Here is a 15,144-nt window from a genome sequence, read left to right as displayed (position 1 = left end):
TGTTATATATATATATATATATATATATATATATATATATATATATATATATATATATATATATATATATATATATATATATATATATATATATATATATATATATATATATATATATATATATATATATATATATATATATATATATATATATATATATAGAGAGAGAGAGAGAGAGAGAGAGAGAGAGAGAGAGAGAGAGAGAGAGAGAGAGAGAGATACATATATAGATATATGAATATATGAATATAGATATAGATAGATAGATAGATAGATAGATATAGATATATATTTTTTGATAGAGAATTGTAGTTGGGAAAAATATATAAAAGAGACTGATATTCGTAACATTGGTGCAGATACACTATTGATTGGTTTCAACTGTAGTATGAAACTTTTGTATATTTGCTCTCTCTCTCTCTCTCTCTCTCTCTCTCTCTCTCTCTCTCTCTCTCTCTCTCGTGTGTGTGTGTGTGTGTGTGTATGTGTGTGTTACCTGCGTGGGCAGGGTACTAAATTCCCTACGTTGAAAAATGTGAGGTACGAATGACGATATCATACGTTCATAATTTCCTCTATATTTTCTTACATTCATTCCATTTAAAGGTAGTTCAGATGAACATTTCAGCAGTATCTTTCAAGTGCTCGAACCGTCTTATACAAACAACTTTTATCTACTAATTGTACAAGTTTTGGAAAATACTAAGGCAACAGCAGCAACCACAAGAAAAAGACTAATTTCGACGCAGTTTTTAAGACTAATTACAACAAAAACAAGAATACCACCACCATCAACAGTTACTACTACTACTACTACTACTACTACTACTACTACTACTACTACTACTACTACTACTACTACTACTACTACTACTACTACTACTACTACTACTACTACTACTACTACTGCCACTAGTACTGCTATTACTACTTCTACCGCCACCAATAATTTACTTTCTTGTCCATCAAATTGCACGTCTACACAAGATGTCATCCTCATCCACTCCACAGCTAGAACTTGAAAATTGGGACCTTATTCAGGACTTTGAGATGTCACACTTCGAAAACGAATTACAAGCTACCAATACTCTTTCAGTTCTCGAAGTCACATCTTTACACAATCTTCAAGTATATGGTGAACGACAATATGTTAATAAATCTACAATTTATTCTGACAAATCTTTGGTTGGTAATGTATCAAATGACAATCAATCGATGTCATATCTGTCAGCGGTATGTGATCCCCAAGCCCGTCAGTGTCCACCAATACCATGCGAAATCCAAACACTTCAGCATTCCACAGGCATGAATGACATCACTGACTTTTTCAAGTCACCAGTATTATCTCCAGACGGAACCAGTGATTTTCTCTTACCACTACCAAGCTTGGCACAGTCAGAACTTACATTACTAGGAGATGACAGGTGCGAAGAAAATAATCGTGTGGACGACATTAATAATATTGTCAAGATCATCCGTCAGGTAAATATTACCCACAAATCACGATCTCCCCTTCATACATTTCCGGAACAAGACGATCCAGTTATGGAAAGGCGCCGACAAAGGGCAGGAGAAGCTTATAGGAGACGTGAAAAGAAAAAGTCAGATCGAGTAATAATGAGTGACCATATTGCGCACCTGGAGCGTCATGCAAACCGTCTGAAGCATGTACGAGCTTTTCTTGACAAGCAGATTGCTACACTCACACAGCTAGTCAACTTCACAGATTATGCGCCAAGACATGAAAATAACGTGGACGAAGCATTCTGCTAATCTTGAAGAAAATCTCTCTCTCTCTCTCTCTCTCTCTCTCTCTCTCTCTCTCTCTCTCTCTCTCTCTCTCTCTCTCTCTCTCTCTAAACTGCCCAATATGTTGAGTTGTCTAACACTTGACTGAAACTCTTACTATGGGATTACTTTGGAGTTTGACATTATGTGGATGTTCATACAATTGTGCGGGAGTGTTTGTGCCATGTTTAATAAAATGCATGTAGTACAATAAATAAATGTGTATATTGAACAGTTACTCATATACTTTTATTGAACAGATTTCCAGTGTCACAGTGCACGATAATCAATAGAAGTCTAGCCTTCTCAGATGTCTAGGATACGTGATTGAATTGTGGGATTTGTTAGCTTTCATAGGATTTCCCAGTCAATGGTGTTGTGTGAAAGATATATATATATATATATATATATATATATATATATATATATATATATATATATATATATATATATATATATATATATATATATATATATATATATATATATATATATATATATATATATATATATATATATATACACACACACTAATTATATTACTGAATGGTAAATATTTATAAATATTTAAACAAAAATAAAATTCAACAGAAAGGTTTACTTACTTCCTAAGACTTAACTTCATTCAAGAGGGAGGTTTCAAGACATCTGTCCCTGTCCTTTGACTAATTCTATCAGCTCTGTCGTCGAGATTGGTGACTGACAGGGTTTTTTTATTCTTTATATTTTTGTTGCCCTTGGGCAGTCTTCCTCTCTTACATAAGCATACTCACACTCACACACACGCACATACACACACACACACACACACACACACACACACACACACACACACACACACACACACACACACACTAACAGAGAGAGAGAGAGAGAGAGAGAGAGAGAGAGAGATTATCATGACTAACATATGATACGAACATTTCAAAGGCGTAACAAACACAAAGTACAGCAGGCTTAATTATCTAGTTTCAAGACATGGATCGAGTTGGTCATTGGCAGCATGCATATAGTCCTCCTTCAGTAGCAATAATGATGGAGGGTATGTCATAGGGAGGATCTGCTCAGAGGAGACCGTCAGTAGCAGTGATGGTGAGAAACATGTCATAAAGAGAGTTTTTAGACCTTCTGAGGGGCATCTATTTGTACTACCACCAGCAGCAGGCGGCGGAAGTAGACGGGAAGGATCAACGGATGGCACGTCAGCAGTAGAGCGTGTCCTGCAGCCACTCGCTGAGGGAGAAGGTTGCCTGCTTGTCGTCCTTCTCACTGTGGTTCCGGAATCTCTCTGGCATGGACAACAAGAGAGGTACCAACAAGACTGTGAGTTATACTGTGTAACACTGAACACTTCATATGTCGTGAAGAAAAAAAAAAAACGAAAACAATCATGCTATCCTTTTCCTTCAGTTTATCTTTCGTTAAAGGAACCATCGTTGATAGATTGACTTAAGGTATTCATTCACTCGTTCATTTGATCACAACAACGAAGGCTCCACGGAACCACTCAACATTAAGAGCATAAAACACCAACAGGTAAGTCGAATGAGTAATATACTATCATCTACTGAAACTCGTAAACACTACAGCGAGATTTCACAGCATTACTCGACATTAAGAGTAAAAAAACATCAGATTAGCTATATAAGCTATCAACCTCACCCAGCATGACAGAGATCCTGCAGGTGGCCATTACGAAGTCCTTGAGAGAAATGTTACCGTCGTCATCCCCGTAGCGCACCACCACCAACCCCTGAAGGCGGCGAGGCACTTGATATCCCAACTCCCTTAGCGCGTCTCCCAGCTGCCAATCATAGCCCGAAAGTGTCTTCGTCTCCTGTCTCTCTTCTCGTTATACACATTCTGTAGGACATTAGGGTAGATGGGGAGTTTGTAAGATAAGTCCCTACTTCTTTCGCATGGATCGTGTGTAAAGGGAGGAGGAAGAGGGGATGGAGGAGTTGCAAACGAGATAAAGATTGCTAGCGAAAAATCAACTTATCTCTTTCTGTTTTACAGAGTATCACGTGTACACAATATTCGATTGTTCAACTAAATATATGTTTTTGTGTAGCGAGTTTTGCTAATCCTCGATGGGCCTCCGCCACGTTCACTCTCTCTCTCCCTCTCACCTCGCTCAGTACTCGAGTGGTGCTGCTCAGCATTTTGTAAAGTACGCAGGCAAAGCCTTACAGGAAACAACTAGCAAAAGACGAATGATTTTTTTCTATGAAGAAAATGTACAGGTAACACTGCCATACAGTGGTTATTGTTGTTAAGTGCTATCTTTTAAACATATAAAGTAATTCACTGCAACTCACCACTCACTGCACTCAGTTGACATCTCTATCGTTTGGTGATACACGTCTCGCCGATCAGCTGACTCCCAATGTTTTCTAGCATTCAGTAACATTGAGTATTCGGTCATAATAATCATGCGATAATATGCATGACATGGAATTTGGTCATAATATTCATGTGATAATATGCATGGCATGATATTCATTCGTCGATGGGAGTGCAGCTTAAGACAGTATGGTGAGGATGGCAATACGAAGGTCCACATATCACCTACAAAGGTCATGAAGCGGTGAGTTACCATGTTTAAAATCAGCACAATCACTGACACAACAAAAAAACAATAATTTGTCATTTGGTAACTGTTGCTTCTTATAGGCATTGTCAGCCGCCCAGCGGGCCAGCGCTTGTCGAATAGATAGTGAGCCGGACAGGAGGGAAAGAGAGGGAGGGAAGAGGCAACACAAAATTACAACGTTAATTTCTCACAAAATAAAGCAAAAGACAACATATGTGCATAAAATAATTTCGACTCAGAATTGTTTTAACTATCGAATCCTGACGAATGTAGGTACTACCTTAACTCACGGGATACCTGTGTACATACTGCAAGGAAGCTGAGGATGGGATGCAAGAGTCATCATTTCCTTGCCATGGATTTTAGGGAGGAGAAAGAGGAGTTTGGTTACAGTTGGCGAGATAAAATTTGTCTCTGAAAAATTTCAGGACAATATTTTGAAACCTTTCTCTCTCTCTCTCTCTCTCTCTCTCTCTCTCTCTCTCTCTCTCTCTCTCTCTCTCTCTCTCTTAAAGGCTCTTTTCAAGGAGCACATGCACAATTTATAAGTCGATTTATTTTTCACATTGGCAATATACTACAATCAGTGTTAAAGTATTGGTAGAATCATGAGCAAGCGCGCGCACACACACACACACACACACACACACACACACACACACACACACACACATGAGGAAATTTTAATAACTACAGCGTATCAGTAGTACTAGAGATAACAACTCGAAACGTTTGACAATACGAACCGTAATTAATAAAAAGAAAAAAGAGCAATTGGTGTTACAAGGATTAATGATGTGTATCTGTGCTGTTCCACCACCTAGGGAAGGAAGAAGTGAAGCCGGAGATCCTGCCTGATCGAGATAACATTTCGACGATTCACAATATGAACCGTAGTGAATGAATAGCATGAACAAGACCAGTAGATCAGCAAACGTGCTTTTGAGTTATCTCTCCCTTCCCCATGCCCTGACAAAGGACAATAGTTTTGAGATAGGTAAAGGATCCCTGTGTGAATGAAGCGTGCATGAGAATCTGAGTGGGTAATTATTGTTAATATAATAAAACAAATAAAAAAAAAAAAAACGTAAAAATTAAAATAAACATAAATAAAAAATAAAAAGTAAAAACCAATAAAAAATAACAATATATGTTAAAAATAGAATAAAACGCCTAATTTTAAAGAAATATGAAAGTAAAAAAAATAAATAAAAAATGGCCTAATACCCAAGGAAGGGTGATGGCCAAAAAAAACAAAAAAATCAGCAAATAGAAGTGAATCACATACCACTCAGGAGAGAAAGAAAAGAGCTTCCAAAGCGGCAATAACGTCTATAAAATTAAAAGAAAGTTCAAAAGTGAAAAAAAGAAGGCTTAGAAGTGAAAAAAAAGTACTTAAAGAAAAAAAAATGAACAAGCAGAATAACGTACTACGTACCACCCAACGAAATAGAGAGAAGACCAGATGCTCAAACTCGTAATAATCAACAGTGCCTGAGAAGTCTCTGTCCACCATGGCCAGGAGGCTACGAGTCATGTCCAGGGAGAATTCCAGCTGACCTGTAGGGTGAGCGAATTTGCTTGATGTGACGCCGAGAGAGAGAGAGAGAGAGAGAGAGAGAGAGAGAGAGAGAGAGAGAGAGAGAGAGAGAGAGAGAGAGAGAGAGAGAGAGAGAGAGAGAATGAATCTGATGAAGAAACTGTATGTCTCATTAGGGTATTTCTATAGATAATAAATTCAGTTCTGCATGCTACACACACACACACACACACACACACACACACACACACACACACACACACCCGAGAAGAGAGTGTTGAGTGCCTGCATGAGCTTCCTGGCGGAGATGTGTCCCTCCATTCCAGCGTTGGTCCAAAACACGTCCCTTAAGTCATGTGCGTGATGCATACCACTTCCCTGTCCTCCTCCTCCTCCTCCGTCGGTCGAGTCACCAACCTCCTGCCGGGGATCAGATAATGCACTAGATGAAGTCAGTGATATGCTCGTTTTTTTTTTTTTTTTTCCTCGTTTCGTTTCGTTTTTTTTTTTTTTCTGTTGCGTGTATTTTCCTTCGATGATGGGCATTAATTAATCATCCTTTGCATCTTTGAATGAACCAGAATATGAAAGGTGAAATATTCTTACAGGTTGTAGAAAATAAAGCTCGTATTTTTTTTCATCAAATAATTGTTTTACCAGTCACGTCAGACACTAGTCATTACCAAGCATCGTTAATAACAATTATCAATGGTAAGCCTCAGTAATGGAGGTTGTGGTGGTAGTGGTGGTGGTGGTGGTGGGTGGGCAGGTGAAGGAGGGGCGTGTGATGTGATGTGATGTGTGTGTGTGTGTGTGTGTGTGTGTGTGTGTGTGACAGCAGTGGTGGTGGTGGTGGTGGAATAGAATAGTTAACAGTATTAGCTATCGAGCTTTGTGGGACTTTCTCTCTTTATACAAACCTACCTCGCCTCGGGCGTCCAGAATTCTCGCATCTTCGTCGTTCTCCCTAGAAAAAAAAAGGAAAATATAACGAAACTCTCTTTGCATCCTTGATTATAACTTTCATTCTCATGAATCTCACGAGCGTAGGAAAAATTAAGGCCCATGTTCAGAAACATTTTGCGCTCTCATCACCATTACTTTCGAAAGACACTGAGACAATAAGCCGGGTTTTCCAGTGTTTCTGCTGTCAACAATGTACTGTACAAAGCTTCTTAATCTGTCATTCGAACCGTAAAAAAAAGAGAGTAACTTCAAAAAGCCTTTTGAAAGTAGTGAGGTGTATTTCAGAATTTGATTAACTTTAACTTCACAAAGGCTCATGGGAGGCTGACTGACTGACTGACACATAAGAACATGATGGGTGCACGCAACAAGCCACCAGGGCTTAGACGTGGTGGTCATTATACAAAATATATCTCCTTATTTCTCCTTCCAATCCCCATTCATAAGTCTAACCATTGACGCACAGCTACTTAGTGACTTGGCACCAGTAACCTGATTACTGAGTCTATGCAATTCACCAGTCACTCTGACTGACAAAACAATTCTTTCCTATCTCTTGTCTTAAGTCCAACTTTATCAAACTTTATCACATAACTCTAGCGAACCACATTGCTAAGCTTTTCAACACCTTATGTCTTGAGTACTCTATCAAGATTTGGTGAATCGTCTTAGGATTTTCAGTAGTGCTTCCTATAGTCTTAGTGGTGGCTTAACAAGAGATCAGCTGATTCTCATAAATGGGAAAGCAATACCAGGAGAGCTTGATTAATCACCTCTTTAGCCTTTCTAAACACTCGTGGTTGTCGTGACAGGTCAGATCAGAACATCTCGGAATACGGATCTAGGGTTGCGTAGCTCACTCATTTATGCACTCACTCACTCACTCACTCACTTGCTCACGCAGCTTATCCCCCTAAGAAACATCACCAGATCCTTTTCATCACTTCACTCACTCACTCACTCACTCACTCACTCATTAACTCACTTCCAAGCGTTCATGAGCCATAAGAATGTACTCACTCTATAGTCGCTGCCTTCTCGCAGAATGCACGAAGGAGAAAGTCCCCCTCCTTGTTGGGCCAGGCGGTGCATGGAACGAGGACATAGTGGCCGGGGTGGAGCTGTAGCCGGAAGGTGACGGTGCGAGTCTTCTTGAATATAGTCTTGTTGAGGGGTCGGTGACGCTGGAACCACGACGGCGACAGTGCGGAGCGGGCCCTCTTCTCCTCCACCTGTGTGTGTGTGTGTGTGTGTGTGACGATGGATTGATAGATATAAACAGTAATTCCGTCTTTATCGAAAGATATACGTACATGAGAGACAAACAAAAAACAAACAGACAGGCAGATAGATACACAGGTATAAAATAGCCTTATTTTTTTCTGTCATCGTCACTACTATTATCAATATTATCAATCCAGCAGTAAATTTCCTGACAATAACAATATCAACCTCTACTACTACTACTACTACTACTACTACTACTACTACTACTACTACTACTACTACTACTACTACTACTACTACTACTACTACTACTACTACTACTACTACTACTACTACTACTACTACTACTACTACTACTACTACTACTACTACTACTACCACTACTTGACCCCTGACCTCGTACACACAAACGCCAACAGTGAGCAGCTCTAGTTTGTTGACCCTCCTGTTCTTCTGACTGAGGGAAATGACCACACTACACGTTCCCTTGCCGCCCTTCTCTCTTCGTTTCTCCTCTTCCTCGTCTTCCACTTCCAGGGCGTCGTCAGCCTCCGTCAGATGGAGTAGGTACTGTGGGTTACTGCTGTAGAGGTCTTGTGTGTGTGTGTGTGTGTGTGTGTGTGTGTGTGTGTGTTGGGCGGGGGAGAGGGAGAGAAGGGACAGGAGTAGGTCAGGAGAAAGAAATTAATGGACATGAATGATTCGACTTAAATTTTATCTCCTGGATACTGATATCAAAATTATGACACTTCAGCAACAATAGACACATAAATATGCAGAAGTTCGTTATGAAATTAAAATTAAAAGAATGAACAGGATAGGAGTGTTTTATATTGGATTTCATTACTTGGATAGTGATGTTGTGATGCTGCACCTGTGTAAAGATAAACATCCACACTGTAAATATGTACATACAGATACACACAGACGAACGCATAGGTACGTATACTCTTACGTTCACGAATGCATTCACTTCCTTACTTCCTTTCCTCATCTCCTTCATTCCTTCATCTCCTTCATTCCTTTGTTCATCCATTCATTCCTCTTCTCTTCCTTTCATCCTTCACTTCTATCACCCTAGCTTTCTTCCTTCCCTCACCTCCCTCTTCCTTCCATTCTCTCTCATTACCTAGTGAGGCTCCCTGAGGCGGTCCCCCTGCGGTAGAATTTCTGATCCAGCTTCCTTCGTATTTAACTTCTTCCCATTTTTTTATGCCTTGATGACCTGACTTGACCTTGTCCGGATAGAGAAGCACTTCTTGAGTCACCTCCGCTAGCGTGTAGAGGCGCTGACGGGCTGAGTCCTCCAGGTTTTGTGGGTTTAGGCTTGTAATGTACAGTTCGTCAAATCTCTTCTTGAACTCCTGAGACATCGAAGAAACATGATCAGAACACAAGGGTTGGTAGTACTGGCTACTATTAGACATCTGCGCTACAGGGTTAGTACTACAGTCAGACATCAGCGCTACAGAGTTAGTACTACAGTCAGACATCAGCGCTACAGAGTTAGTACTACAGTCAGACATCAGCGCTACAGGGTTAGTACTACAGTCAGACATCAGCGCTACATGGCTAGTACATCAGCGCTACAGCGGTACTAGTACTACAGTCAGACATCAGCGCTACAGGGTTAGTACTACAGTCAAACATCAGCGCTACATGGCTAGTACTACAGTCAGACATCAGCGCTACAGGGTTAGTACTACAGTCAGACATCAGCGCTACATGGCTAGTACTACAGTCAGACATCAGCGCTACAGGGTTAGTACTACAGTCAGACATCAGCGCTACAGGGTTAGTACTACAGTCAGACATCAGCGCTACATGGCTAGTACTACAGTCAGACATCAGCGCTACATGGCTAGTACTACAGTCAGTCAGCGCTACATGGCTACTAGTACTACAGTCAGACATCAGCGCTACAGGGTTAGTACTACAGTCAGACATCAGCGCTACATGGCTAGTACTACAGTCAGACATCAGCGCTACTGGCTTAGTACTATAGTCAGACATCAGCGCTACAGGGCTAGTAGTAGTTCTGCAGTCAGCCATCAGCGCTACACAATACACATGTCACTCCCTGAATAAAATATATTGATCTATCCTCCTCATCCATAATTTTGGCTAAACTTCTCTTAAAGCTTCCTCCCGATTGATTTGCCGCTAATAATATGTTTACCGGATCTCTTCTCTTCTATTCCATTGATCTGCCATTCCATTTGACAACCAATTCTTCTATTTCTTCTTTTAATTTAATTTTATCATGAAACTTTTATTATACCCTCTCCACTCTGATTACTGATCCTAAGAATTTTGTTGATGTTGCCCTTAATATGTCCCTTGTACAGCCTATAGTATACTCATTTGATTTCAGAAGATTTAAATTTCCTTCCTACATCATTGCCACAAAATTATTATTGATATTGAAGTGTAGAGTGTAGTAAGTATATCATTCATGATCTATATACCTCTCACTATATATCCACACACTTCACTCAATATACATTACTAAGAGATCTTTTTTTTTTTTCTACTTAAACTCCTTCTCTCTGATCTGTACTTCTTATTCACTGCCGGTCTCTTTCTGACTCAATCACTTACCCACTCACTCACTCTCTTCCTCACTCACTTCGTAAGTCATCCAGAATTCGCCGTCACCCGCCGCCGTCACCTCCAGTCTCTTCCTCTCCTCCGCTGATACCAGGCCCCACTCCTCAGAATTGTCACTCCACGCCCCTCGCCACTCCATCTAGGGTGCAATTAAGGGTTCAGGGGATGAGGAATTAGGAGCCACACACACACACACACACACACACACAAGGGCAATAAACTTAAAGAAAAAAACGAGAGAGAGAGAGAGAGAGAGAGAGAGAGAGAGAGAGAGATAAGGAAGGACGGGAAAAAAAATGTCTTCTTCGTCAGTTTATTCACGGACTGACTGACTCACCTCGTCCCCCCAAGGGTTTCTGAGCCGCACTAGGTCCACGTAACTCTTCCATCTGGAGGGCACCTTCACCTTCCAGCGCCTCACGCCCGTCACGGAGTAGCTGTGGCTGGATATCAAACCCGCCTCCGTCTGGTCTGTGCCGCTCTGAAACACGACGGAAGGGTGGGTGCTCGCTTGCAGAGTGTGTGTGTGTGTGTGTGTGTGTGTGTGTGTGTAAATTCACCTCGATCGCCTGCTGGTCACCCAGCCAGTCTTCCCCATTACGGAGCGAGCTCAGAGCTCATAGACCGATCTTCGGGTAGGAATGAGACTCACTCCACACACCGGGAAAGCGAGGCCACATCCCCTCGAGTTACATCCCGTACCTATTTACTGCTAGGTGAACAGGGGCCACACATTAAGAGGCTTGCTCATTTGCCTCGCCGCTTACCGGGACTCGAACCCGGGCCTCTTGAATGTGAGTCGAGCGTGCTAACCACTACACTACACGGTGTGTAGTGTGTGTTTCACTGTTTGATCTGTTGCAGTCTCTGAGGAGACAGCCAGACGTTACCCTACGGAACGAGCTCAGAGCTCATTATTTCCGATCTTCGGATAGGTCTGAGACCAGGCACACACCACACACCGGGACAACAAGGTCACAACGTACCTACTCACTGCTAGGTGAACAGGGGCTACACGTGAAAGGAGACACACCCAAATATCTCCACCCAGCCGGGGAATCGAACCCCGGTCCTCTGGCTTGTGAAGCCAGCGCTCTAACTACTGAGCTACCGGGTGTGTGTGTGTGTGTATGTGTGTGTGTGTGAGTTGTACAGTATAGGCTTCTTGAATTACTAGTTGTTTATTTGGTGTTATCTTTTACAATATCAATATATGATTCGTTCTTCTTGTTTTATTTCCTTTCTTTCCCTCCTTGTCTTTCTGCCTTGCTTTACGGTTTTCGCTGTTGTTGTTGTTGTTGTTGTGGCTTTCTTTGAGATATTTTTTTTATTCTTTTTCATCCTCCTCCTCCTTCTCTTTATCCATCTTTCTCTTCTCTTCTTTTTCCTCCCATTTATTAGCTATAGTCTGTCTACTCTAAAGTGGCTCCTGGGTCTTGGTTTGAATGGTGTCCCAGGGAGTGAGTGGTAGTCAGATCTTAAGGAAAACCGTGAACTATCCTTGAACTATCCTTGTAGTAAGTGCGTTGATAAACAGAAAACAAGTATTATTCACATCTAATCAATTACGATATCAATAAGCTGCAATTTTTCTATTTTTTTTTTTTTTTTTTTTAAATCCAGGAACCGTTTTAGAGTAGACAGACTATACCTCGTTTCTTTTATCCACCACCACCACCACGACCACCACTACCACCATCACCATAACCTCCTCCCTTTCTTCCTCTTCCTCCTCCTCACTGTTGCTCTCCATTATTTATCATGTCCTCAGTGGTACACAACCTTCAGGACTCTCAAAATCAATACAGTGATATAACACTCAAGATCCGCGGCAATCGAGGAGCATAAAGAAAGAAAAAGGAAGAAAGAGAGAAAGCGGAAGAAAAAAAAAGAGATAAAAAAGAAGTCCTTCCTGTCCCGCCATGTCTCCTGCAGGTATTCACTTAACTTAGCTTGAAACCCTCGCTACGTGAATGAAGCTGAGTCGTGCATTGTGTTGGTGGTGGTGGTGGTGGTGGTGGCGAGGGCTACCGACGTGCGGGGGTCGGTATTATGCTGTGTGTGTGTGTGTGTCGATATGTCAATAGGGAAGAAAGTGAGGTTATGTGTTTTTAAAGAGTTTTAAAAGAGAAAAAAACTTTAAAAAATATGAATTTTTAGTGACATAATAGTACGTAAATGCTATGTAGTAGAAACAAAGGCTATATTAAACTCTCTCTATCTCTCTCTCTCTCTCTCTCCGAAAATTTTGTACGAATAAATATGAGCGGTGACACGTCTACAAACAGACTTACGAGGCAGACAACATGTATAATCTCGTAACACATGGCGTGGTAGTAGCTTGGAAATAGCAGGAAAGTAAGCAATGTGAAGAGAAGAATGAGAGGAGTGAAACGTAAAGTGATGAATTAAGAATTGCTTAGAAAAGAAAAAAAATTACAGTTACGATATCTTATAATACAATTATTAAAAACCTCGGCCATAACAGGACTAAAGTGTTAGCTTTTTTTCCCCTTTGCCTTCGATGTTTATAGATTACACATTAATCATTTCAGTCGTAAGATGATAAGAAATGCTATGTATTTTTTAATGCAAGAGAGGCGAAAGAAAACAAAAAAAGATGATCCATTCAAGGTGTCAGTCTCCGAAGAATGTATCTAAAAAAAAGGATAAGCATCTGGCAATTTTAGCTGGGATAAGCCTTTGATTATCGAAGTGTTGGTAGGAATAGCTCCTTTATTTGTCTCACTTCTCCCTTTGTGTACAGAATAAATGACTCGCACGACATGGCACACGGGAAAAACCTTGTGGCCAGACGGAGATTGAATAGACTTTTGAGGGAAGCGCGGATGGTTCTTTTGAGAGGAAGCGAGGCTTTTGTCACCTTTACCTTCTTGGCGGAGGGGACGCAGCAGGTGAGAAGAGAACCCCGCTGGCTGGCGCGAACCATAATGGAGAACAGGTCAGTAGGGAGGTCCTCGTCCGCCAGTAGGAATCTTTCTGTCACGCCTCCTGTCAAGTCTTCCGTGGCCTCGAAACACTTGCCGGCGTCCAGGGCGCTGTAGGAGCCGTGCAGCCTAACGCGGTACAGGGTTGTTTAGTCTTTGATATGATGGGTGATTTTTTTTTTTTTATGTGGGAGGGGCAACTGGCCAAGGGCAACAAAATATGGAAAAAAAAAGGCCCACTGAGTTGCTAATTCCCTTAAAAAACAAGTGAGAACTAAAATTCAGGGACAAATATCTTGACAGCTCCCTCTTAAAAGAAGTCAAGTCATAGGAAAATATAAATTTAGAAGCAGGCAGGGAGTTCCAGAGTTTACCAGAGAAGAGTATGAATGATTGAGAGTACTGGTTAACTCTTACATTAGAGAGATGGACATAATATGGGTGAGAGAAAGAAGGCCGCAGAAGGAGGGGAGGCATGCAGTTAGCAAGATCAGTGGAGCAGTTAGCATGAAAATAGCGATAAAAAGATAGAAAGAGATCCAACATTTCGGCGGTGAGAAAGAGGCTGAAGACAGCCAGTCAGAGGAAGGGAGTTGATGAGACGAAAAGCTTTTGATTCCACCCTATTTAATAAGATTGTGTGAGTGGAAACCCCCCCTCCCCAAACATGCGAAGAGTACTCTATACAAAGACGGATGTCCTTGTACAGAGTTAGCAGTTGGAGGGGCGAGAAAAAAAAAAAAAACTGGCGGAGATGCCACATAACGTCTAACTTGAGTGCTTGGCGAATAACTCCACCTTATTGGTTAAAGAAGTAGTTCATGTATTCTTAGACAGACAAGACACTCGGCAAAATGTCTTCATCTCCTTCCATGGGGATAGATTAGAGCTAGTTGGCTAAAGAGATAAGGTGTAGAAAAGTCTTGAGAGTTTCAAGTCATAGCACTGCGAGTCTGTGTAGACTTAGATATGTTAGATTAGGCAATCAACAACATATTTTTACTGTTTTCCATAAATAATTGAGGACCAAATCGATATTACTGGGTGACAAGACGAGGAAAGGTATATTTGATTGAGTTTGAAGTCACAAATTGGAAGGATTTTATAAAGTCTTGGAAGGGTTGTGCCTAGGAACCAGTTTAACGTTATTAGTCAAGGAAATAAAAAAATAAAAAAAGAGTATATTTGTCTGGAGCTTCAAGTCAAGTTATGAAGGGAATTTAGAATTGTGTTTTGAAAGGAAATGACGTGAAACGGAAACAGACCAAAATAAGCCCTCCAAAACACAAAATGCAAAAGGACACTCGTCGCACGTCCATACATTAATAATTTGTCATACTTTGGGGTGGTGCAAGGGTTTGAATGTAATGCACACGAATACGACAAGCAAAACTTATACTCGTACTGCTAGAGAGAGCTTTTCCCCTTTCTTAATCCCTGCCACGTACTCACTTGGCGTAGGCTTTCTC

General features: G+C 41.0%; 1 protein-coding gene across 1 annotated transcript in view; it reads right to left on the bottom strand.

Moving 5' to 3' along the window:
* Nucleotides 1-562: 562 nt before the first annotated feature.
* Nucleotides 563-15,144, bottom strand: part of LOC123513190 (calpain-A-like) — a 17,922-nt gene continuing 3,340 nt past the window's right edge. The window contains 13 exon segments of the mRNA XM_045270168.1: nt 563-3,076; nt 3,451-3,627; nt 3,630-3,651; nt 5,823-5,944; nt 6,188-6,344; nt 6,849-6,891; nt 7,911-8,122; nt 8,514-8,710; nt 9,247-9,481; nt 10,747-10,866; nt 11,065-11,208; nt 13,618-13,804; nt 15,128-15,144. The exon segment at nt 15,128-15,144 is cut by the window's right edge and continues 121 nt beyond it. Of these exon segments, the coding sequence (XP_045126103.1) occupies nt 2,991-3,076; nt 3,451-3,627; nt 3,630-3,651; nt 5,823-5,944; nt 6,188-6,344; nt 6,849-6,891; nt 7,911-8,122; nt 8,514-8,710; nt 9,247-9,481; nt 10,747-10,866; nt 11,065-11,208; nt 13,618-13,804; nt 15,128-15,144 (1,719 nt within the window). The 3' untranslated portion in view covers nt 563-2,990.

The sequence above is a fragment of the Portunus trituberculatus genome, chromosome 35 (genome assembly GCF_017591435.1).
Source record: "Portunus trituberculatus isolate SZX2019 chromosome 35, ASM1759143v1, whole genome shotgun sequence".
Lineage (NCBI taxonomy): Eukaryota > Metazoa > Arthropoda > Malacostraca > Decapoda > Portunidae > Portunus > Portunus trituberculatus.
This window is presented reverse-complemented; position numbering and strand designations above follow the sequence as displayed.